This window comes from Cornus florida, unplaced genomic scaffold (assembly GCF_030987335.1).
Source record: "Cornus florida cultivar Cherokee Brave unplaced genomic scaffold, ASM3098733v1 CherokeeBrave_3.0.0_Hap2_Chr10, whole genome shotgun sequence".
NCBI classification, from domain to species: Eukaryota; Viridiplantae; Streptophyta; class Magnoliopsida; order Cornales; family Cornaceae; genus Cornus; species Cornus florida.
Window position 1 is genome coordinate 80234806 of NW_026775580.1, and position 25974 is coordinate 80260779.

The 25974-nt window shown below is 33.5% G+C and overlaps 1 protein-coding gene across 1 annotated transcript; it reads right to left on the bottom strand.

Annotated features, from left to right (window-relative positions):
• Positions 1–15497: 15497 nt before the first annotated feature.
• On the bottom strand, positions 15498–18273 carry LOC132278617 (beta-amyrin 28-monooxygenase-like). The gene is made up of 3 exons (XM_059780450.1): positions 17282–18273; positions 16342–16529; positions 15498–16059 (listed from the first exon to the last, which is right to left on the bottom strand). Exons 1-3 carry the CDS (start codon positions 18222–18224, stop codon positions 15760–15762), a joined length of 1431 nt encoding a protein of 476 aa, XP_059636433.1. The 5' UTR covers positions 18225–18273; the 3' UTR covers positions 15498–15759.
• Between the last annotated feature and the right edge of the window lie 7701 nt (positions 18274–25974).

A 25974-nucleotide genomic window follows, 5' to 3' on the forward strand; every position in this document is an offset into this window, starting at 1 on the left:
AGCCATTCAACATACCTTATAGTTCGAATGAAACCGGCATCCAACAAGCGTTCGATTCATCTTGACTTTATCTACTACCTCTTGAGACATTCGACGAGGTGGCTGTTTATATGGCTTGTAGCCATTTTTAATGGGCAACCGATGTTCTACCAAATCTCTGGATAAATCCGGCATTTCCTCATAATTTCAAGCAAAACAATCACTATATTATTTTAACATGCCGATCAACTCGGCTTGTAATTCTTGTTCTAATAGTGCACTGATATAGGTTGGTCTAGGCTCTGAATTAGTGCCTAAATTTACCTCTTTTAAAGGATCCTGAGTTTCTGCATTAAGATCATCAAACTTAGCTGGTGCCAATTCTAAATCTTCCAACTGAATAACATCCAACTTTTCATTATCGATTTGATCGACATCAACAAGATTAACCGATGGTCCTGGCTTTATTGTTTCTTCTTTTTCTAGCTATTTTTCGGCTATGTATGCTTGTAACCTAATACAACGGCCCTAAAGGCCTGCTGCCGAGCTACTTCTCTTTCAAGTTTCACTTCCATAAACGACTTCTTCTTCAATTATAGTAAGCCAAGGGAGTTCTACCTTCGGCCTAGAATTCTCCTGCTGCAACTCGCTGATTTCACGATCGGCAAGACTTCTTCTCATGGTTGCCGATGTAAGTCTTCTATTGGCTCATGTTCCTACAAATCGAATAGGAACATATTCTTTGTCATACAAAATAGCATTTGCCGAGTACACTTTTGCCATAAATGCCTGATAATCTGCATTCACTATTTTCACCTTATCTCCATCCCAAAAAAATAAGCATCTACTATAATGATGATGGGATGCATATATTTGGATAGATCCAGTCACAGCCTAATAACAAATTATAGAAAGCCGTGGATTCAATAATAAAGAATGCCGCAAAAGACGTCCTTCATCCAACTTCTACTTCTAAGGGAAAGATCCCTTTAGTGCTAGTAGAGCCTCCGTTGAAACCACAAATTGCTACATCAATAGGAATAACATCTTCCATACTCTTGCCAAATTTCTTCAACGTGTTAGCTAGAATAACATTCAGAACTTAGTCATTATCTACCAAGACTCGATTAATAGGTTGACCTTCTACCCATACCTTAACCTACAAAGGCCTGAGTTGTTAAGTCATTGCTAACAAAGGTTTTTAAAAAACTACCTTCTCTGCCGATTCTGGAGAAAGAATTAATAAATTCTGAATCGGCTGAGTTTCATCTTTTATCTTCTGTTTCTCCTTTATTTCCAATACTTGCATTCGACGTCGATGGGGCGTGAAACATCGTTGGTAATACAAATGCCATGTTACATGACATCTCATTTGGGAAACTGCCAAACTAAATTTTGAACTAATTTTTTCGTCTGGGACTTATTGGCTGATGCTCCTTATCCTGTTGGTTTTTATCTGCCGTATTGACTTTCTCAGTAAACTCTTCTGTGCCCACCTTTTCAGCTTTCTTTTTTTCTTCAGCCTTCTTCCTCTATTCCCTACGTTTCTGAGATCGAGTTAGGCCTCCATTCCGATATTGTTGAGCTTTAGGGAATTTTGGATGATTAACTCGAGTCCATCTATCTTTAGCTGAGTCTATTATTGGTTTCATAGTTTGCACTTTATATGAATCGGCTCCCTTTTGTACCCAAATTTCTGACTAAACTAGCGACTGCCTCGTAAAACTGGGATGCCGATTTTGGGGATGAAATCGGCTAGAAATATATACTTGCCGAGTTTGTTTTCCCGCTTTCAAATGACTGCTGCTAGGATCACCTTGCCGAGGCTCGTCCCCAGGCTTAATTGGGAAAATAAGCTTATCAAGAATTCCTTTCTTCTTTGGTTGAACCTCTACTAGCACATCTTCCTTTGGTTTTTGCTTTCCTTTGCAATTTGGGCAACAGTCATGGTCGATCAAGGCCAATTGAGCCTCCCTTAATTGTTTCTGCAACTCTGCCACTTTTTCAGGTGTCACATTTGATGACAAGAACTCACATTTCTCAATCTCATACCGATTTTCTAGTTTGGCCAAGCTTATCACATTAGTGGATGTGATTATAAGGAATGGATTGGTATCCACCTGCATGGTGTCTGAAGTTTTCTCCGGGAATTTCAGAGTACTCTCATTAATAGCCTTCTACAATACACCTCGCAAAACAGTACAATCATTAGTAGTACGGTTCCAAGAGTTATGATACTTATAATACTCTTTTTCTTTCAAGTCACTTACCGATGGAATCTTATGCCCCTTAGGCAAGAATATCATTTTATTGGCCATTAAGTGATTAAAGATTTGATCTGTTTTTGACAAATTGAAATAATAGCTTTTCTCGGCAGGACCATTCTTTGCTATCGATGTTGATGTTGCGCTGCCCCCTGTGATCAACTTAGGCTTAACCAATGCCTCACAGATGTATAGCTTCTTGATATTGACCTCTGCAACGTCAACTTCTAATTCATCTCCAACTTCTACTGAGAATACCTCATAATTAGAGTCCTTGTAATAGGTACCTTTAGAAGAATTTTTTCTCTCATTTTCTTCTTTAAGTATTTCCTCATACCGAGAAGCTGTCTGCTAAATTGAAGAGGTCTTGAAACTTAACCCCATCAAACCTCCTACGATGTTCAATTTCTAAACCATTCAATGCCAACTTAATATATTCTGGTTCAGGCAAACTTACTCGGCATTTGAGTTTAGCCTTTCTGAACCTGGCCACAAACGGGATATATCTGCCAGCGTAGCTTCTGTCTCTGTTCGGGAGAATTGGGTATGAAAAGCTTCCTCCATTTCATCCTATGTCTGAATGGAATTGGCTGGCAAGTTGATATACCATTCAAACGCCGCCCCAACAAGAGAGCTAGAGAATAACCTCATCCTCAACTAAGGATTAGGACCTGCTTCACCACATTGTGCTGTGAACCTCGCAATATAATGTACCGTAGAAAAATCTCTGCACCACTATACATCAAAAAATCAGTATACCAATAGTTTCTAGGCAATTCATGAGTATCGACATGATCGGGATAAGGCTTTCTATATACTGGCCGAGCACGTCTGCGACCCTATGCTACTTCAGCCTGTATTAAAGCCAAAATCTGAGCCCTATCAATCCCTGTATTTCTTCCTAGATGATCATTTGGGTATCGCGGAATGAACGGATTAACCCACTCTCTTTGTGGATCAGCATTTACTTGCCCCCTGGTAGCTGTTGGAGGTATCAATGGATTAGCCCTACCTTGGTTTAGGTTGCGTACGACTTCTTGCTGATCTCTCACTGGTGGAATCGGTTGCACATGTAGACGCTACACATTTTGATTATGCTGATCATTCATTAGTGGCTGGTACACCGGCACAGTATTTACTGTCGGCGGATCTGATAAGATTGGTGGATTCCCCATCGGCATGCTAAGTGTATAATTTGGCACATTGCCGATTGTAATACCAAGTGCTGCACTTGGCGATACAATGCCTATTCGAGACCCTTGGGATATATGTATCAATGGTGCTGACATGCGCTGAAATATGGACTCATTAATATGAGACACTTCGGCTTGATCATGTCGGCTTTGATTAGCCGATATACTACTTTCGAGCTTCTGATTTATCTTTTCCATTTGAACACACATCATTTGATTTAACTCCCCAGTCATTGACCTCATCTCATGTATCTGAGAAACCAAAATTTGATTTGATTCCCTCATCTGGGACCTTACTTTACCGATTTGTGCTTGTTGGGCATCAATTTTTTGCATAATTGATTCCAATACTCGACCCAAAGGAACGTCAGGCATAAAAGAAGAATCAGCATCATCACCAACGCTGAGTTACTGGTTCTCTTCGTCAATATTGTCACCTGTAGTCACACATTTCGAACCTCTTAACTTAGGAGGCATATTTACTATAATTACTCACCTGATAGGGTCCCACCGGGCGTGCCAAAAATGTTGACGCTAAAATCGGCTCCTAAGATTCGATTCTTAATTTGAGATTTTGCGGGCGTGCCAGAACCAAGTATATGGTTCGATTGTAAATTGTCAACTTGCAGTATCTTAAAGATGGTTGACTTTAAGCGATTATAGGAGAAAGATAACAAATAAAATCCTTAATAAGTTCCACTTGCCTTAGTTAAAAGGACTTTGCAATGAATAAATTATAGTAACAGTTGAGAGAATAGAAAAGAAATATTGATAGAAAGATTGAGAGATAAAAAGAGAGAAACAGATAGAGCGAGAGATTGAAAGAAAGATTGAGAGAGATAGATAAAAAATACAGAAGAAATAGCAAGGATGCTATTCTAGGAAAGGCTTGAGAAAACAAATAAATAAATAAATTGATTCTGAGGGTGTTGGACCTCTTGTGCAGCATACCTCTTTGATTATTTATAAAATAAATCGTAGAAACAAACTCCTACAAACAAGTATCCTAATTACATTACAACTTTATCACATAATTAAAATATGAATTCAAAATAGACTAAACCTATAGATAAACATCCTTTTGCTACCAAATAAATACTTCATATCTATTTGTTATTACCAACTATTCAAATCAACTCTAATCTGTTATGTTTTCAAACAAAGCCCATGCATATCCACTTATACAAATCAATATTCCACCTGTAACTAGAGTCTTTGACCCATGTTAGATAACCAAATCCTTCAATCCAATTCTAATGTAACTTCAGCCCATTCTCTTCTTGCAGTTCATAACCCTTCCACATCGCTGCACTTTAAGCCCACTCGTAGCCCAAGCCCAATTGCTTAATCCGAGTCCCATGTCTATATGGTCCAAACTTTTACCAGGTCACTATTCACCAGGCCCAATTGGAGTCCAAACCCAATTACCAAAATGGGTGTCAACATTTACATAGATATATACGCACACATACACATTTAATCGATATATCTATGTGTGATATGTATAAGCAAACCCACTATCTGAAATCCCATAGGCTCCTCCTATCTAATTCCCTAAAACATATGTCATCATCCTAGTTGTCTCTTTCCTTATCCTCTCGCTTCAAAAATCATCGACACTTGAAAAAGGTTGTTGGCATCAAACAATAATTACCGGTTACCACCGGTGTTTTATTCTCTCCTTAAAAGTTTCACCATAGGGGACAGCTAGAGGAAAAAGAAAGGTTGCAATTAAATAGAACTGGAGGGTTAATATGGAAAAATTAATATAGTATACAAGGACAATTTTGTCAATAAGATATTCTTACTTAAAGTACCGCTCAACTTCTCGAGAACGTAATTTTAAAAACCTACTTTATTTTTAAAGTACCGCTTAGCTTTCAATGGCTTCCAATAAGCCCATTATATATTATTCACTTTTCTGGAATGCCTTTTGGAAGTTGGAAGCCCGTTTCGGAGCCCCATAAAAGCTACGCCAAACAGGGCCCAAATGTTTTCTCTTAACACTCAGGTAGTAAATCAATTAAGAGTAATGATACTTACACTGATTTGTTACAATGAATTACCTAGCTGAATATTGCTGATTGGTTATTTATGCACAATACAAGCAAGTGGAGGGCCCACTTCTTTATTTATGCATAAATGGATCAATTAAAATAAGAGCAGTGATAGGGAACCGAAAGGTATCCTCCGAATTAATCATCGAATGTGACGTGGCTTCGCCACCTCAGATTCTCACCCCTCTTGCGTGAGGGAGTAAAAGAGTCCATCATGTGCAGGTAAAGAAAATAAAAAAAGGAAGGTTGGAAGGTGATTATATATCGTGAAAAGAAATACCGGAAAACTCAGAAGTCTCCAAAATTAGAGAGAACTTATCTTTATTTTTTTTTAGGAATCGATTTATCTTTATCTTGTTATGTAGTATATTTTAGATTTTTTTTTTTTTTCATAATTGGTATATTTTATAATTTATACGGGCCAGATACATCAAATTAAATCACTGTACCGATTGAATTGCTGTTAGAAGAGAAAACTGATCCAAAACCTTAGATAGAGAGAGAGTCAATTCCGAATCAAAGAGTGATGTTGTGAATACTTTCGAATTTTTTTGCATGATTCAAATACAAGATGATTATATAATTCTTAAAATCAGATCATTGAGTAATACCTAAATCTATTGAGAAATTTGTAGAAAAAAAACTTTGAATATTTATAATCTATTACCAACATATATGTAATTGTGTGCATGTGTATACATACATACATACATATATATATATATATATATATATATATTTGTATATAATATATCCACCTTCTTCCGGTCATCTTCACAATGTTCATGGCTCTATTACCTTCCTCTTCTTCTCAAACAATTTTTTTTTCAAATTATTTTTGGGGGTGAGCCAAGCACATGATGGCTGTTTTACTCTTCACGCATAGGAAGTTTTAGAGAATCTGACATGGCTTAGCCACGTTAGATTCGATCATTTTTTCGGGGGTTATCCTTCGACCCCCTTATCATTTTCCTTAAAATAAATAAGTCTGGCAATTCACTACCACAAATCGTATAAATAAAGAAGTGGCAGTATAACAAATCGGTGCAAGTATCATTACTCATCAATTATTACAAGGGAGTAAAATTAAGCTGGCTCAAAAAAAAAACAATTTAATTGAATGGAGCATATAACCTGCTTAATAATTACTCAAATGTTAACTATCATCATTTATTTCTAATGCAATTTTAATGGATTCACAGAAATTTAAAGTATAGAAGAAAGAGATAAGGAAAACTACACATAAGTAGATTTAGGAGCTTTAAATAACAAATCAGTTTGATTTTAAAGTTAATTTTTTAATTTAGTAAAATAATTACATATGCATTAAAAACTACTCCGTATTATTTAGGTCCAACATACCCTCCAAACTCTTATTTCAAAATACCAAAATATTCTTCCTAAATCAAACAATTCCTTCATTTATGAAATTTAGAAAAATAAGATTTTTAAGTTGACTTTTAACCTTGGCATTTTTGCATATGGTGTATATATTGCCAAAATAAATAAAATAAAAAACAACACACACTTATATATATATATATATATATATATTATAAATTTTGTGTAAAAAACTTTAATGGTATCTCTTAATCTATATCGGTTCAAACCTGCAAAAGTCAATTTAGAAATATAAAAATAATTTAGTAAAAATTCATTATATATAGAATTTTTTTTGCTCAAGAACTCATAGTGTTTTGAAAATTTAACATGGACAAATTTTTTGCTCAAGGACTCAGTGTACAATACTTTTATCTTATTATTCTGTAACGGGTGAATGCTTGGCCATTATCCTAAAAGTTCAAGCCATTAAATAGTGCTGTATACCCATCTATTTATATCCATTTCACTCTCCATTCGGATCTCATATGAGACAAATACCACTTATAACACGATCCTATTGAGAACAGTGTCGTGCCAAACCAACCTCCAAGGCTCCAACACAAATAAACAAAGCCCTTAGTATTTGGGCTTGAATTTGGATGGGATGAACCATAAAGAATTGAAAAATGATTGGACCTATTTTGTTTTAGGTGCTTGATTTTCGAGGTGAATGTCTAATGTTATCTTGCATATAATATATACATATATATATATTTTTCGGAAATATAATATATAGATAAATACAGACAAAAATCTTCTCAACTTTTTAAAGTTCTTGACAATATTCATCCCCTCCCAATGCTAAAAATAAATAAATAAATAAATAACACTCCTAAACTAACAGAATCATGCAAATAATTAAGGACACTGTTTGGTTGCATTATAAATTTATAAGTATATAATTGCCCTTTGTATACCCAATATTGCTAATTACCTTGGAACTCTTATTGCCCCTTTTTTTCTCTTTGTGTAACTAATATTGTTTGTGTCTTATAATAAAATATAGAGAAGTAAACTAATTTAAGCGCTTTTAAATTAAAGAAACCAAAAATAATATAAACAAAAAATTAACATATGTATATAGAAGCAAACATAACAATTCTAAATTGTTTGTTAATATGTATAGTAGCAAATTAATATATACCTAATTTAATCCTTCACACGTTTCATTTCGAGGAAACAAAAGATAGGAATTTCAAGTAGCTAATAAATTGAGTAATTTGAAACATTGTTAAATGGCCGGCATTAATTTTATTTTTAATGTAGCTCTTTGGACCAGGTTGTTATCTGAGCAAGTGATCTGGTCAAATGAAAAATGTCCTAGTTATTAAAAGATCTGATGAGAAGTATTTTCACATAGCATTGTCAAAAGAAATTATCAACTTTTTGAGTAGTTAGTGTTAAATTTGTAGTTGGTCAATTAATGAGAGGTTGGTTTCATGTGAAGAATAGTGTTATTTGTTCTTATTTTAAAACTAAGGTTAGACCCCAAATGGAAACAAAATGAAAAGACAAACCAAAATATCCTCAAAAAAGTTCTTTGTAGGGTTAGAAAAAGAAATGGACCTTCATAAATCAATCCTACCAAAGATTGTTGTGTTACATGATATCACTAGACAAATTAATAAATTTTCGAATGATGTGGACATTAAACTACCTAATTGGACTCTCAAAGACTTTTTTTTTTTTTCTTTTCTCATCAAGTATTTTCAAAACCTGGTCCAATGATCAAAAGACGACTCATCATCATTTGTGTAACTACTCACCATGTTTCGTTCCATACGCAACTTAATCAAATCAAAGATGACGATGATGTGGTGTTTTGGTTACCATCCAGACCTAGAGACTTGGAGATATTGGAGAGATCTATGTCTGCACTCTATAAATCAATAATTTCATTAAATGATTGTGTGACATGATAGCACTGAATACATAAATACGTTACGTCATCATTTGTGTAACTACTCATTACGTTTGATTTTATACACAATTTATTCAAAGATGATGATGTCGTATTTTTGTTACCGTCATATTTAAATTTGGAGGTACTTAAAGAGAGAAAATATTAATAAAAAAAATGGATATCTAGACTTCATAAGTGTGACATGGTAACACTAGATACAAAAACAAAATTTGATATGATGTGGACATTAAACTGCATTTCATCAATTAAAGTGGTAATCCATCAAGAATGGAGGTGCATTAAGGGTCCAACTGCTAAATGCAGCCTAGTTTTAATGACATTAAGCATCTCCAATGGGGTTGCCATATGAGCTGTCAATTCAAAATATAATTGGGCTCTCCAATGGGCTGCTATATTGGCTTGCAAAATTTGCCTTTGCCATTTTTTGTGCCAAATCTAGCAAAACAAATAGCAATAGCTATTTCTATATTTTGTGCCAAATCTAACAAAAATATATGGTGTTTGAACTTTTGATTACAAAACAAGAATTACAGACCTTGAGATATATATATATATATATATATATATACACACACACACACACACACAAAATCAAGAATTACAAACCTCGATTAATTGATTTAGAAAAAAAAAATTAAAACAAAACCCATACATACAAGTTAGCAGTTGCAGAGAGAGAGAGAAGGTGGCAAGCTTGAGAGTTGAGAGCCAGCGGCTGAAGCTTGCGAACAGCGAACCCGAACTGGAACATGGGGCGATGGAAACTAAAAGATATGGGTTTTGATTTTTTGAACAATCTGAAATGATAAACCGATATGGGTTTCGATATAGGTAATAGGTTTTGAACTTTAGATTCTTGCAGACTGAAATATATGGGTTTTGAACTTCTGATTCTTGTAGATTTTGTAGTTTGCAGTTGCAAAGAGAGAGAGAGGGCAATTTCTCAGAGTTGATAACGAGAATAAAGAGGAGGCTATTGGGAAGACTGAAATGATTTGCCTAAAAATATATATATTTTTAATAATAATATAATCAAATATATATAATATACATATATATATATATATATATATATATATATATATATATATATATTTCTGAAAAAGAAAAAAAATATTATATAAAAAAATTAATTCACAAATAGTGGTAAAAAAATAATAATAAAATTATTTTTTTTGTTTGTTGTGTTTTTTTTTTCTTTTTTTTGGATCCTTTTTTTAACAAATATTTTAGATTTTTGCTTCTTTTTAATTAGGTTTAATTTTAATTTCCTTCTAATGTCTACAACTTGACTTGAAATATGCCTAATATTAATATTATTGATGCAAATATGAATGGTGGGAATGGTAGTTGAAAAAGAATGACGGTTGTGTCAAAAAATAGCATTTTGCATGAAATGCACCATTGGAGCAGAATTACTAAAATGTAGCATTTTGACACTGTAACACCTGTCAAAATATAGATTTAGCATGTGAAAATGACTTTTAGCATTGGAGATGGTCTAACCCCATGCATTTAATTTGGCAATTATCTACAGGGAAGCTTAAGGTGGACCAACAATCTAGTGCATGCTCTCTATGTGGAAGCCACGTACTTTACCCTCCAAAATAAATAAACCTTAATTAAATCATAATGTCTCCACCTAATTTACCATATCATTCTAGGGTTATATTTAGGGTAGTTTACACAGACCTCCCCTATGATTTGCTATAATTACAGGCAGCACCCTCTCTTGTTTCGAAAATTACGCGGACCTCCCCTACTTTTGAAAATATACTACATGGACCTCCCTTATGTGTGACGGACCGTTAAATACACTAACGGAGCTATCAAAATTACTAAAATACCATCTCCTTGGCATCTGAAATTACTAAGCTACCCCAATAAGTTATTGAGTATGCATGACATCAGCTTTTTATACACTATTGCCTCTCTCTCTCTATCTTCACTTTATCTCTTTAGGCAACCATGGACTCAGAATCTAGCAAACTGGAGATGTATTAGTTGATGATTATTAAAAAAAATAAAAAATTGGTTGCTTAGAACTTTCTCAAAACTCAAGAAAATTAAATCAAATGCTTGTGACTCTCTCATTGCTTATCTTCACGGTCGGAGTTCCGTGACGAGCCATCGGGGAATTATGCTTTCTTTCCATTGGTGAAGCAGATTGGAGTGGTTCAGAGAGAAGGAGAGAAGGTGGTTGAGAATGGCGGTGAAGTGGGTTTGAAGTGTTCTTGCTGTGGTGTTTGGTTGGAAAGAAAATTTTACCCTCCTTGTATTGTGATCAAGCCTTCTTGGGGTGTTTTGGATTATACCCAGAAAGGGAATTTGATTGTAGAAGCAGGGGATAATGATGATGGTGATCATCATTGCCATATCGAAGAAATCTTTATTTCTAGCCCTAATATTTTCTTCTGGAGCAGTATGCGGAGTTGTTTTTATTCTAATTTTTCCAATATTCAGGGATTTGATTGGGGATCTCTTTTGTTGACTTCCATAGGAGGGGCTTTTACATGTTCTTCATAAATATAGTTAGGGTTAATATTTTCTTTTGGAGCAGTACTATGTAGAGTCAAGTTTATTCTAATTTTTCCAACATTCAGGAATTTGATGGGGGTCTCTTTTGTTGACTTCTATAGGAAAACAAGTATTCCCATTAATGTCTGATGTGGGTGCACTCGACTATCAGATTGTGTGGTGAATGGATGTGAGATTGAAAACAAGAGTAATGATCAAATGAGGGTTTCTGAGGTCAATGGTGGTTTTGGTGTTAAAGAAGTGGAGGCAAAGGAGGATTAGTCTGTTTTTGTGTCTAACTCTGGATTGAAAGAATTGGGAGGTGATGAATATATGATCATAGAAGATGATAAATTTGGCGTGGTATTGGGAGAAGAAAAAAAACCCAATTCAAATATGATTATTGAAGATTCATCCTCTAATGAAATAAGGTTATATATGTGTATTATATATATATATATATATATATATATATATATATATATATATATATATCTTTTAAATATAATATAAAATTATATAGATAAGGGTATTTTAGGGATTTTAGAAAAAATAGTAGACGACGTCATCAATTTCCGTCGTTGACGGTAATGGAAGGGATGTCCGTGTAGGATATTTTCAAAAGTAGGAAAGGTCCAAGTAATTTCTGAAATAGGAAGGGTGCTGCCTGTAATTATGGCAAATCATAGGAGAGGTCTGTGTAAATTACCCTATTATTAAATAAAAGTCCTATTTTACCAACTTTGTGGGCTGTAGGGCAATTCTCTATTTTACTAATAACTCAACAAAATATTATTTTTAAGAAAAATTGATAATTAAGACAATTCTATTTTGAGTTGAACTGTATAAACCGAGAATTTTAACCAAAATCGTAACGAAAAATTTCTTGTTGGTGAAATACAAGGGAGTGGGTCACTCCCTTGTATTTTGCCAATCAATAGTCTCCGGATTAGGATTTCATTTGTAATTCTGGACCTAATTATAGAGCATTTCCCTCATCAACAAATAATTAAAAATTAGAATATGCTATTTTTAGCAAAGGGTTGATCCGAACAAGTGAACCAAGGCTTTCTCAATTCACCTGTTCGGCTCAACCCTTTGCTAAAAATAGTATATTCCTTTTTCTAACAGCTGAACGGGCCTCGGTTCACCTATTTGGCTCAACCCTTTGGTAAAAATAGCATATTCTTTTTTCTAATTATATGTTGATGAATTGCATCTTAAACAATAAATTTGTTAATCCAATGATATAACCCTCTTTTTTCCTAAAAGAGATAAGAGTTCGAGTTCCAATTTGTGAAATGTATATAGTGAATACTACTCCGTTAATATATATATATATATATATATATATATATATATAGTGAATACTTACCTAACTTAAAACAGAAGAAGAATAAACCTTCATACAAACAATAATGAGTACTATTTGTGTCCTAACTATCCTACCAAAAAAAAAAAAAAAATTTCTTGTGTGATATATAAGATAGAAGAAAAAAGTAGTAATGTAAGGTGGGGTCATGTGCAAGCTAGAAAGACCATAGATTTCTATACTAATACAATTGACTACTAATGTTTGGATGATTGAATTGAATGTTCACTTTTTTGGTAGTTAATTAATAGGAGGCCAGTTGCTTGGAGAAATGCTGCCATTGTTGGTTGGTTACACCTGCCTCTTAATATAAAGAGCTAGAGACTCATCCATCAACAGGTGCATGCATATATGCCACCACACACACAAACACACACACTGACACGTACCAATGTTTTTTTGGGACATGCAGCTTCTTCTTTCCCACGGTGGTGACAAACAGAAAGAAAGGAAAATGAACTCTAGACTTGGTGAGAATTTTAGTGTTTTGCACTTGAACTTCAAAACTTCAATTGTAAGATTCATTTGTGTATGTTAATCTTTTTCCATGCTTGTTAAGCATTACAAAATCAAGTTAAGTGGAGATTGATAACGCACGCTAATTAAATTAGAATTTTCATTCTAATATTTTATTAATAAAAACATGAGATTATGATAGTGTCATTCATAATTAGCATTAGCAGAATAATCACTATTAACTTAGTTCAAGTGGTATCTTAAAAAGTTGTATTGACAACTTAATTATGTAACAAATTAACACCATTAATGTCAGCAATTTAAGGATTTAAAATTCCAATTTTACCCTTATAAATTTTTTAATTAAAAATGATTAAAATAACTTAATGTCAAAATGGTAAAAGTGGAGGTTGGTATGATTTTTAAAATATAGAAAAAAAAAAGAGGTCAATGTAATTTATCGTTCTTTTTTTATTTATTTTCGATCGTCAGTGGAAGGTAAAATTTTATAAAGGCCAAGAAAGAAAAGAGGTACAAACAGAGAGATGGTCTACAAGCTAAGAGACAAGCACAGCAAATGCAAGAAAGAGACCAACATATTACAATAATTGTCATATTTAGCAGCTGCAGAGTCCTTCACCACCTTGGAGGAAGATATATTGTAATGTAGTTGGAACATTACATATATATATATATATATATATATATATATATATATCCAAAACTCCCACTTCATTGATTCAGTACTGCTGGTAGCTAGGTTGTTCAATTGAGCTATCACCCTCTTAGTGAGACATTAATCTACCATGGCTACTACTTCTTGAATCAAAGGCTAAGAAATTTCAACTTTATTAGATTAATTACAATGATAGGTTTCCATAAAAAAGCTATTAATGTTAATTAAAGTTTTTAAACCCATCTAATTTCATCTTAGTTACTCGTATCTCTCTTTCTCTAGAGACTAGAGCAATATCACAACTACAATTCTTACGAATTTAGATAAATACTCTTTCATACACTCACAAATACCCATTATGAAACTCAAACTCCTCACCTTCCCCCATTTGAGGTAGGAGAAGTGACTAAATGACTCATAATTGTCATTTTTCTTTTTCTTTGAGTGGTATAATAAATTATCATAATTATTTTTGGGGGTAAAACTGAAATAATGAAGATCTGTGAGCTCACAAAGGAATTCCAAAATTGTTAGTTTCCTTGCTAGAGGCCCAAAGAGTCCACTATCTCATAATTTCTGTATGTTGATATATTGTTATTAATCAATGTATCACATGCTGTATAGACTAGAGTATGATAATAACTTCACTAACCATACAAAAATGCATGCACGTGTATATATATTTCAGATCGATTAATGAAAGCCTTTTTTTAGTGAGTAGTCCTAACCTGATTGTGGTTTGGTTCATAATTTGCATGGACTGTGGGGGAAACAAATATTAAGGGCTCACTAAATATATATATATATATATATATATGGGCCGATCCAAAATTTTTGAATGGGGTGGGTAAATATTTTTTTGGGTTGACTAATAATAGTAATATATATTCTTTTTATGGACAGGGCTAAATTTGCTTATAATAAAAATATATATATTATTTTTTTGGGTGGCCCACCCCTAAATTATATATTTCAAGATAGGGAGGGAACACACACATACACCTACTATTTACTATTTTAGAGGCTTGAACTTTCTACCTTCTACTTTGCAAGGTCATTGGTGTATTAAGTTTCATATCATGAATGGGTAATAAAACATTGTCTGAAGTATTGAATTTAAAATATAGAGTAAATTCCATTTACCTCTCTTGAAATTTATCAATATCTCACATAGACCCCTTCTACATTTCATAATTTCACATGCCTTTCATATCAGTTTTGCTCATGAAATGTTTGATGTTAAAAATCTATTACATAAATCAAAACCTTAGAGATAAGTAGAATTATGAAACGTACAAAAAAAATTTATGTAGAATATTGACAAACCTTAAGAGAAATAAATAAAACTTACCCTAAAACATATTATGGGGTTACACACCCCTCCCATCTACCGTCAATGATACAAATGGTAAGCAAAGGTCAGTACTGAGCCAAATTTAAAGATTTATATGACAAAAACACATCTTTTACATTTAAAGTAAATTTATTTAGATAGCATCCTATCTAAATAAAGTGAGTGTGGGTCGTTAGATTTTAATAGCATCCATATATAAACCAAATATTCACGTGTGCAGAAGCTGGTGTGAAGCTCAGTTACCCAAACAAGGCTTAAGGTTGTACATACACTTTTAAAACCAATTTAATTGCGAGTACTATGTATCACACTCAATTGGTCACACACATATCTACTTCTTAATCTTTATAAAGTTATTGCTTTCTCCATTTTACACTTTTATCCCTTAAAGTTTAAACATGAAGTAGAACTAGTAACAGACTTCATTGGCTTATAACCAGGACATATTGGAAACAAATGAAATAAGGAAAATTATAATTATAATTATAATTATAAAATAGAGAGTACATGAACAAGCATTGATTGTTATGCTTATGTATAGCTAGGTAGAATTTCTTGTGAGTAGGTTATGGATCTAGCCAAATTTAATCCTTGCGAGTATAGAGGCGAACTGGAAGGCCCTTGGCCGGGATCGGCATAGGATCCACGACGATCTTCTCATCCGGAATAATTTTCTCACACCGGAATCTTTTCACGAGATGGTGCATGAATACTAGTATTTCCAATCGGGCATACTCTTTTCCGGGACACATCCTAGGTCCTCCTCCGAAAGGTACAAATGTGTATGGAGCCGGTCCACTTCCCTCGAATCTTGATGGATCAAACTTTTCGGGCTCCGAAAAGAACTCTGAATTTTTATGCGTTGAGTTTGCACTCCAATAAATCTGTAACAAGATAAATTAAAAATTAAGCAACTTGGAAAAATTAATGTAAATAATAGAAATATGAATTATTAAAAATTAAGCACCTTGGAAAAATTAATGTAAATAGTAAAAGTATAAATTATTAAAAATTGATCTCATTTTGAAAAGTAAATAAGTACTACTAAGTTAGTCTTTTAATAACAATAGTTGATTTGAGTTTGAAGGCTTTGGTGGTATTTATCTTTTGGATAATTCTCCATTAAATTAATATCATATGTATTTGAGTGAAATATGATTAATTACCTTCCAGCCCTTAGGAATTGAGAAACCATTGAACATAAAATCAGTGAGGACTTCTCTGAAAGCTCCTTGGAGGGGAGGGGCAAGTCTGAGAACTTCACATGCTACGTTCCATGAATACTTCATCTTCTGAATATCTTCCCAGTTCAGCAATTCACCTCCACCTTTTGATTTTGCAATCTCCATTTGCTCTGTTCAAATTAATAGATAATAACTAATTTACTAATTAATGAATTATTCTAATTAAGCCGCCAAAAATTTAATTAGAGTCTTCAAAAAGAGGTGTATTATATATAGCTTTTTTAATCATATACTATCCGATTATGTCCATTTGCTGAAGGCATGAAGAAGTATTAATCAAAAAATTAAGATTGTATCCACTCCAAGTTGCATCACCATTTGACTCAGCAAACCACTTTTGTTCTTTTTGTTTCAAACTTTAATGGATAATACTTAGCCACTCACCGGTAAGTAGCTCCACCCTACTCACCCATTGTATGTTCCAATAACAATTTACCACATTAATTTTAATAAATAAAAAAAATCCATGTTTATTCAATGGTAGATCCGAGAAAATACAGGAGGATATGGATTATTTTTTTATTAAAGCAAATTGTTATTGGAACACACAAGGGACGAGTAGGGTGAAACTACTCACGGCTGAGTAGCTAAGCATTATCCAACTTTAATTATAAATTTAGAACAAAAGATTATTTTCAAATTGACCCATTAAACCTAAAAAGTGTCTCATATTTATTTTTGCCCTCAGACTTAATTTATGCCTAAGGACCCCATCTAAAACCAAAAATATATATTTAAATAAAGTAAAATTTAAAGGTCTTGCTATTTGTACGTGATATATGCATGCTATAGTATAGTTAGAAATATATGGGATTTATCCAAGTGCGTACATACATATATATATATAGGATTTAGGATATACCTTTGTAGACCCCCTCATAGATCTCAGGGAGTTCAGCAAGATACTTGACAATGAAAGTGCAAGCTGAGCTTGCAGTGTCATGTCCACCAATCAACAACCCCAATATCTTATCAGCTATATCCAACTCGTGCATGAACTTCCCATTCTCATCACTCGTCACAAGCATGTGTGACAGTATATCCTGCGTCGGCGACGCCTTCCCCTCAGCCAGGTCCACCTTCCTCTGCTTGATGATCGCCACCAGCTCCTTCCTGATGAAATTCGATGCCTTAATGGCCCGGTGGAACGGAGTTCCCGGCAAATCAATGGGGATAGAAATGAGTCCGGAGGCCAACATGTTGAAGGGATCAGCAAACCTCGCCACGTGGTTCGGATCCTCTACACTCACAAACAACCTGCAGGCGAGCCAGAAGGTGTACCTCTTGGCCAGAGGGAAAACAACAACTTCGTCGTTTTTCTCCCAGCCCGAAGCGAAGTGTCGCTGCGCTATGGTATCCATGATGCCAATATAGCGCTGCAACGCTTCGGGTTTGAGGAAATTTGGCAGCATTTTTCTCATTTTGATGGCCTCCTCTTTCGAAGAGGTCTGTGTGGACGAAGGGAAGACTTTGTTGACGGAGTCCGGCCACCATGCTTGGACAAGCTTGTTTTCGTTCGAAAACAAGAACTTGTTGCATGCTGCACCACAGAACACCGCTGCTGGCTCACCTAGAAGTGAGGTTTTGAAGACTTGAGACGAGTATTTGGCCATGCGGTCGAAAATGAACTTCTCCGGGTGGCCTTTCCAGCCGGTGGAGAGGAACTCAAGGCTCTCTCCGATGACCGGCCAGCCGGTTTTGCCCGGCGGGAGGTTGGAGCCCTTGCTCTTGTAGAAGAGGAAGTGTAGAGAGAGATAGATAAGGAAGACAAAGAGGCAGAGGAGGGAGACAATGAAGGACTCCATGTTTTGGGAAGTTTGTTTGGAATGAATAATGCAGCTTCTGTGAGTTTGGGGTTGAGCATATAGTAAATATATAGAGGCACATGAAATGTCTGTGAGGTGACATTGAGAAATTGGAAATATAAGTTTGGGGAGCGGCGATATCAAAGTCAATTTTGTGCTATATTTGCTTTATTAGTGTAGGGTAAATGATATATTCCCTCCGTCTCAATTTAAATGTGATTTTTTTTTTTGGAAGGTAATTTAAATGTCGTTTTTTGAGGTATGAATTTTTAAATGGACATATGGGACATTCCTTGACTCCCTACAAAGTTACTAATTTACCCTTTTAAATTTTTAGTATTCAAATTTGAAATATTAAACTCCAAAGATATATATGAAAAAGTGTAAACTATATTGTTTAAAAAAAAGAAAGCGATAATTATTTTAGGACAGACCAAAAAAAAAATATGACAAATTTTTTTTTTCTTTTGGACAAAGGGAGTAATTGGATACTATATTTTAACCACTAAATAATCAACTTGATTTGAAAATTAGCGCTGCTTGGTTGGCATAAATATAAATAATTGGTTGATTGTTGTAGCAATGGTCTAATGAGTTGTTACTATAATTACTCCACTGGATCCAAAGTATCACTTTTTTTTATTTTTGGGTGTCCGAAAATAAATATCTCAATTAAAAAGTGAAACTGCTTTTTTTTTTAGTATATAATTACTAATTTAACCTTCTTATATTCAATTTGGACTTTGGGAGGTTTTATTATTCAGAGATGGAGTCAAAGTCCATATATTTCAAATTCATAGATTTTGACCAAAATTTGAGGCGTATATGAAAAAACATTGTTCATTTATCTAAACTACCCTTAGCATCTTCCAACACATATAAGTACCATTTTTACGCACAGAAATACCACTTCTGTACACACGGGTACCATTTTTGTTCAACTCAAGTAATCAAAATAATATGCACAAAAAGTGATATATTTGTGCACAAAAGTGGTACTTACATATACATACGTAGTACTTGTATGCATAGATGTGATACCTCTGTACAAAAGTAATACTTACCTACAAAGAAGTGGTATTTTTATGCACAAAAGTGATACTTTTAATTACAAGAGTTGCACATTTGATCACAAAAGTGATATTTATATGCACAAAAATAGTGTCCCTATACACAAAAGTAATACTTATCTTCACAAAAGTGATACCCGAAAATAATAATGATAATTTGGGCAAATGAATAGTGGTAACAAAACCTCCCAAAGTTCACTTTTTTTTTATAATTTTTTCAAAATATATCAGCCTCGCTATATTTTTTTCCTTCATTTTCTGTGTGGAAGTGGTTTACAATCGTTGCAAGCGCGTGAGATTGTGATATATTTGTAAATTTCGTGAATACTGGATGTTAAATAATTGTAGCTAGAATCGTGAAGTTCGTGTAAAGGAGTCAAACAAAGCATGAAAGGTGATTAAAAAAAAAAAAAAAAGTGACAGAAATGACATCATTGCGTAGTTGCTGGGTCAACTCACTGGGTTGGAAAAAACTCGAGTGAGTTGGCTTTCCATTCAAGATGTTTCAAAATATCTATGTTGTCCTGAAAAAAAAAAAAAAAAAAAAAAAAAATCGGACCTATTTATTTATTGAATTTAAATATGAAAAAATATTAAATATTCTAGAAGTATCTCTGTCATAAACACTCACTATTCAATATTTCATTTGTTAATAAAATTAACATAATTCTATAATCTTCTGTTATTTGTTGAAGGTGCTACATTCTCAGTATTTCCAAGTATCAGATAATTATTTTTAGGATAAATTATATTGACACTTACCTCTCTTTTTATTTGTTAAATTATACTGACATCACCCTCGTTAGACTTATTGAGTTTGTAATTACGCTTATGTCTTTATATATATTGTATTTTATTGCAATAAAAGTAGACCGGTCATAGACTCAAACGGGTCAATGGTGCTTGAGTCTAACTCCTAACTGGATTCAAATTTAGAGAGTACCTATATTTATATATTATTTTCAAGGCAAAAGTGTAAAAAAAATCTTAGAACTATCATCAAAAGTGAAAAATACTCCCTGAACTATTTGGGGTTGCAAGTGTTGGGAAACATGCAAGTTTTTAAAAATTTTGAGAGATTTACAATCACGGATCTTGATTCATCACACAGAGACAAGTTTTATGCAAAGATAAATAAAAGATGATGCATAATTCAATAAACAGATTAAATACTTACATCAAAGGTGTGAGTAAACCTTTTGAACTTTCCTCTAAAGTGAATGTTCTCACTTATTGTAGATCCCTTTAGCAAGATCATTTCTCCTTCCGTTAGATTATTATCTTCCCTTTAGGAATCACCAATATGCCTTGATGAATGACCTTAGAATTTAGGCTGGTGGTAGCCTCCTTTAGAAGAGAAAACAAAACCCTAAAATCTAGAGAGAGAAAGTGTATTCCTTTTTATTGTTCTCCAAGTCCCACCTAAAATATACATGAACTCATGTATATATAGGCAAAATAAAAATAAGAATAAAGAAACAATAAATCATTCTCCATCTCTAATTCAACTTTCTCAATCCTAACATGACTCCAATATCAACTTGGGCTATTGGTGAGAATCATTTTGGGCTTACTATTTTCTTGGCTCCTATAAATTAATAATTGGTCCGGTCCATTAAACCATGGACCCAATTCAATTAATTCATAAATTAATTTCTACTCCACTAAAAAAAATTAATTGCACTCCAATTAAATAGTAAATAACCTCTAAGTCAATGTTGCATTTTGACCCCTCTATGCTTAATTATTTATCGGATAATTAAAGCCATCAATCCGACAACATAATTAATATAACTATTTTGTTACCTTTGATTATTTCCGGCTCGATCACAATAAAATATTTATTTGACAAAAAATAATAATAATTTATTAAATAAATATATATAGAAAACATTTGTCTAAAACATACGAAGGCCTTCGAATTTAATTTGTGATCAACCATAATCAAAACAAAATAAATGCAAATAGCACTGATGCAAATATTGAGAATATAGACCTCTAATTATTAATTACATAACTACCCAAAGTATCGATCTAAGGATCCCGAGGTATCCGCCGAACAAATCAAAGTAATTATTAATCAATAAAAGAGTCTATACTTCTCTCATACTTGAGAGTCAAAAGCCATAACTGTGATAGAGAGCAATTGCATACGACAGCTCTCGCAATATATCTCAATCTATCATGAACTCGGTTTAAGTCTTAACTAATTAAATGTCCATCTATAATTACCGACTTTAAACCATTTATGATTACTAATTTATATCATAGTATTAATTGCCATTACATACATATATAAATATAAATATATTTTGTAATCAAGTAGACACCATCAATTCCATAAAGAATCGAAAAATAATACATTTCATTCACCAATTGTATAATGCTTTAATAATAATATCCAAATAAGAAATAATGACTTTTACAATCCAAAATTAGAATTTGCTATGCTAGGGCACACATATCCTAACAGCAAGTCGAACCCTCGTTTATACCAATGTTGTAAAAAGGATTCTCCCGCTCACCAAATCACATGTTTCAGCACCGAAAGGGTCAAAAATATCAAAGTACCCCCCTTATCCCCTTATTAATTTATATAAAAATTATAAAATATCATAAATGTACAATATTCATCATAATACCCTTCAGGCGTCATATTACAACTAACCAATAATTTAGGAATTTTTTTATAATTTTGTCTAATAATAATAAATAATATCAATAATAATAATAATATTCTCAAATGTGATCCGGTGACCGAAAAGATCTTCTTCTTTCTTTTCTCTTCTTTCCTCTTCTTTTTTTTGGGCCATCTTTTAGAAAGGATCCTTTTTGCATTTGTAACCCCAAATAATTCAGGTCACTTTTGGTGAGGGCAGAAGATTTTTTCTTTTTTCTTTTTCACTTTTGCGTATTTTCACAGAAGACAATCCGATCTGTATTTTAGCATTAAAGGTTTTCATGGTCTTAGATGGTTATTGGAGTCCAAAAAGTACATGGTGGGGCTGCAAACTTTTAAGAACCAACCAGCTGTACGTGTGCATTACTATACGGCCATCATCTTTTGTAGGTTGTAGAGTCTATATATATAATACACATATATATTCATTAGTGTATTCAATTTTAGGCAAAAACCATACACCGGGCCTTTTTTTATATTTAAGGTGTCAATTATTTTTTCTTTAATTGTCTTCTTTTAACTTATATTTTTTAAAATTTAACATGTAAATTAAATATATAAACACAACATATATGCCTATTTAAAAAACTTTTGAGTCCTTGAATACCCAAACTGAGGCATCAAGATATATTGTTGATCTCTCACATCATGTGAAAACTACTCTGGAGATTACTTGCACTCCAGAAATTGTCAAAAAAGTCACTACAATATAAATCAAACTATCTTTCTGCAAAGAAAATGTCTCTCCCACTTCACTAGTTACATACCAAACCACACACTTTTATGATAATCCAAAGAGAATATTCCCATCCAAAGCATTTTCAATATTCCTAAAAAGGTGAATTTTAACACTGGAAAATTGTTTTCGATGTAAATATATATTGTCTTTCAAGGATTAATAATTAATCGGGTTGTTCTAAAGTCTTTATCCGGTTTTCGTTTCGTCACAGATAATCCAAACCACAATGCCTCATTTTAATGGTTAAACGCGTGTTAATTGTATATAACCTTCATTTTTTTCACACTAAAGGACAGACTTAGGCATATATATAGAGACATTGGGTTTGGTCAAACTTAGCATTTAACTTTACACTTTTCCCATAATTATCCACACCCCTATATTAGCTAGCGAATCAAATTTAGCATCAATACAGTACGCATCTTAGTCCCATACTTGGTCAATGCTAGACAATATAATCTAAATTATATATATATACATAACATGCGTACTGTTTTGATGTACATTTAGCATCAAAACAGTACGCATGTTATGTGTATATATATATATAACTTAGATTATATTGTCTAGTATTCACCAAGGATGGGACTAACATGCGTACTGTTTTGATGCTAAATTTGATTCTCTAGCTAATATAGGGGTGTGGATAATTATGGATTAATTATGGGAAAAGTGTAAAGTTAAATGCTAAGTTTGACCAAACCCAATGTCTATATATATCTGCCTAACTCTGTCCTTCAGTGTAAAAAAAATGGAGGTTCGTTTTTTTGCCAAGGTGGTGTCAGCTTCTTACACCAACCCAGTTGCTTAAATAAATGCAATGAACATCTAATACCCCATTTCACACGCACAATTTTATTTTTACTTTTATTATTATTATTATTTTCCTAACAAGAAACTGATATACCCAAATGCCATAATATTAAGTAGTTCGGCAAATATGCCTAGTGGCTTAGTGTAACAAGGGTCATTTTGTCCCACATCGGAATCGAATGGGAAAGAAATTGGTATAAATGGGTGGGTATGCAGTTTTACCTAACAGTTTGAGCTTTTGGGTAAATGGACAAGCGCCCACCTGTTACATCTGGTATCAGAGCCAAACCCAATCCTTGATCCGGTGCCACGCCAAGCGCTCGGCCCGGAAGGCGTCCGGGTGAGTCCACCCGGGTAGGCAGGGTGGCCCAACCGCAACGAGGGCGTTGCGAGTTTGGGTGGAGGAGAATGTAACAAGGGTCATTTTGTCCCACATCGGAATCGGATGGGAAAGAGATTAGGTATAAATGGGTGGGTATGCAGCCTTACCTAACAATTCGAGCTTTTGGGTAAATGGACAAGCGCCCACCCGTTACACTTAGTATAACGTTGGATTTACCGAAAAATTTAAGTCATTAGGTAAAGCCAAATATCAAGCAATTGCAGTGGAATGCCATAAATTTTATTTTTACTTTTTTTTTCCTAAGGAGAAACTGATATACCCAAATGCCATAATATATTAAATAGTTCAACAAATATGTATAGTGGTTTGGTATAACGGATGGACGCTAACTCATTTAATTACCCAAAAACTTAAGGAATTAGGTAGTATTACATACTCACCCCATTTATACATACTTTAACTCCTACCCAAATCTGATGCGGGACAAATCCCACTTGTAATATTCTCCCTCACGCAACATTCTCAATGCGGTCAGGCCACCCTGTTACTTAGGTCCAAACCCGGAGGCCCATCAGAGTGGCATATACCAAATGTAACCGGTGAACATTTGCCCATTTATTAAAAAATTTAAACACTTGCCCATTTATTAAAAAAGTTAAACTATTGGGGTTGTATACCCACTCATTTATACACACTTCAATTCCCATCTAAATTCGATGTAGGACAAGTCCCATTTGTTTTTAAATTGATATCCACAAATCAAATTCTTTGCAATTGGGTAGCTGAGACCACCTATATATATTTTGAAAGATTATTTGATAATTGCCTTTAAAAACAATATATATATATATATATATATATATATATATATATATATATATATAAAGATTCACAGGATCAAGAGTTTATTTTTGTTAATTGACTCCCAATGCATGTCCACTGAATTAAATTTTTTTTAAAAAGATGAATCTTTTTTTTTTAGTCAATACTCATGTACCCATATATGTCTTCAACGAGACTTAAACTTCTGACATTCCTTTAGAAAATAGAAACTTGATATCGCTAAACTACTGATCCGATGGTAAAAAAAATGATGAATCTTTATTCCTTGGTTATTATATATACTCAATTCAATTTAGCATGATCCTAACATGTTTTGCCATGATTCTTTCTTCTCCATTTATTTATTTATTTTTATTTTTTTTGCCTGAAGTTGAAGAAATTTGTATAGATATATAATGTGTATTTCCGGTGTGTAAGAGGCCTAGGAACACCAAGGGCCTTATGGCCCAGTGTTATCTTCCCTTTTAAGTGTGGTGAGAATTCAAATTCTCAAAGTGGCAAAATAAGTATGCCCGCAGCCCAAATGCGTTACAAAGAAAATGAAACTCAAATCTAGCAAAAGCATCACTGGCCCAAGCCTAATTAATGATTCAAACATGCCCAACCCAACTAGGAAATTTAAGGTTTTAGCGACTCCTTAGGGTACTTACAGCTGAGTAGCATGTTTTACACCATCAATTCGCTAGATCTCATATCTAGTGGAATTCTTTTCACTAGATGTAATTTTTCACACCTCAGTCACGAATAGCTTTTCTGAAAGTCAACCCTTTAATTTGGATGTCGACGTCCTATTCGATTCTGTCAAATATAACATAAGTATTATTGATTTTTTTTTTTTTTGGGGTTAAATTATAAGTTGGTGTATGCATACAAAGGTTGTTTAGTGATTTATACATAAGACAAAAATTTCTTGAGGTATCAATGTTGCTTCTATAGCAAGCTCTCAAGGAATTATATTGTGTTGCAGTCCTAATTGTCACTTCTTGTAGTTCTCGATACTAGATTGTAGCTTTCACTGCATTTACGTGTTTGTATTTTAGGCAAATAATTTGCAATTGCTTCCTGCTTCTCTATATGTAGGTGTAAAAACAAGTTGATAAGCCATCCATAGAAATAATTAATGCTGGATGGGTATTTGATTTACGCAAAATACAAATATTTGAATTTTTTAAAAGAAAGTAACATATTTGCTTTTTTCTTTTAAGATGGGAGAGGTACTACCTTTTAGTGTGAAAATGTTTTCACATTTCACACAACATAAT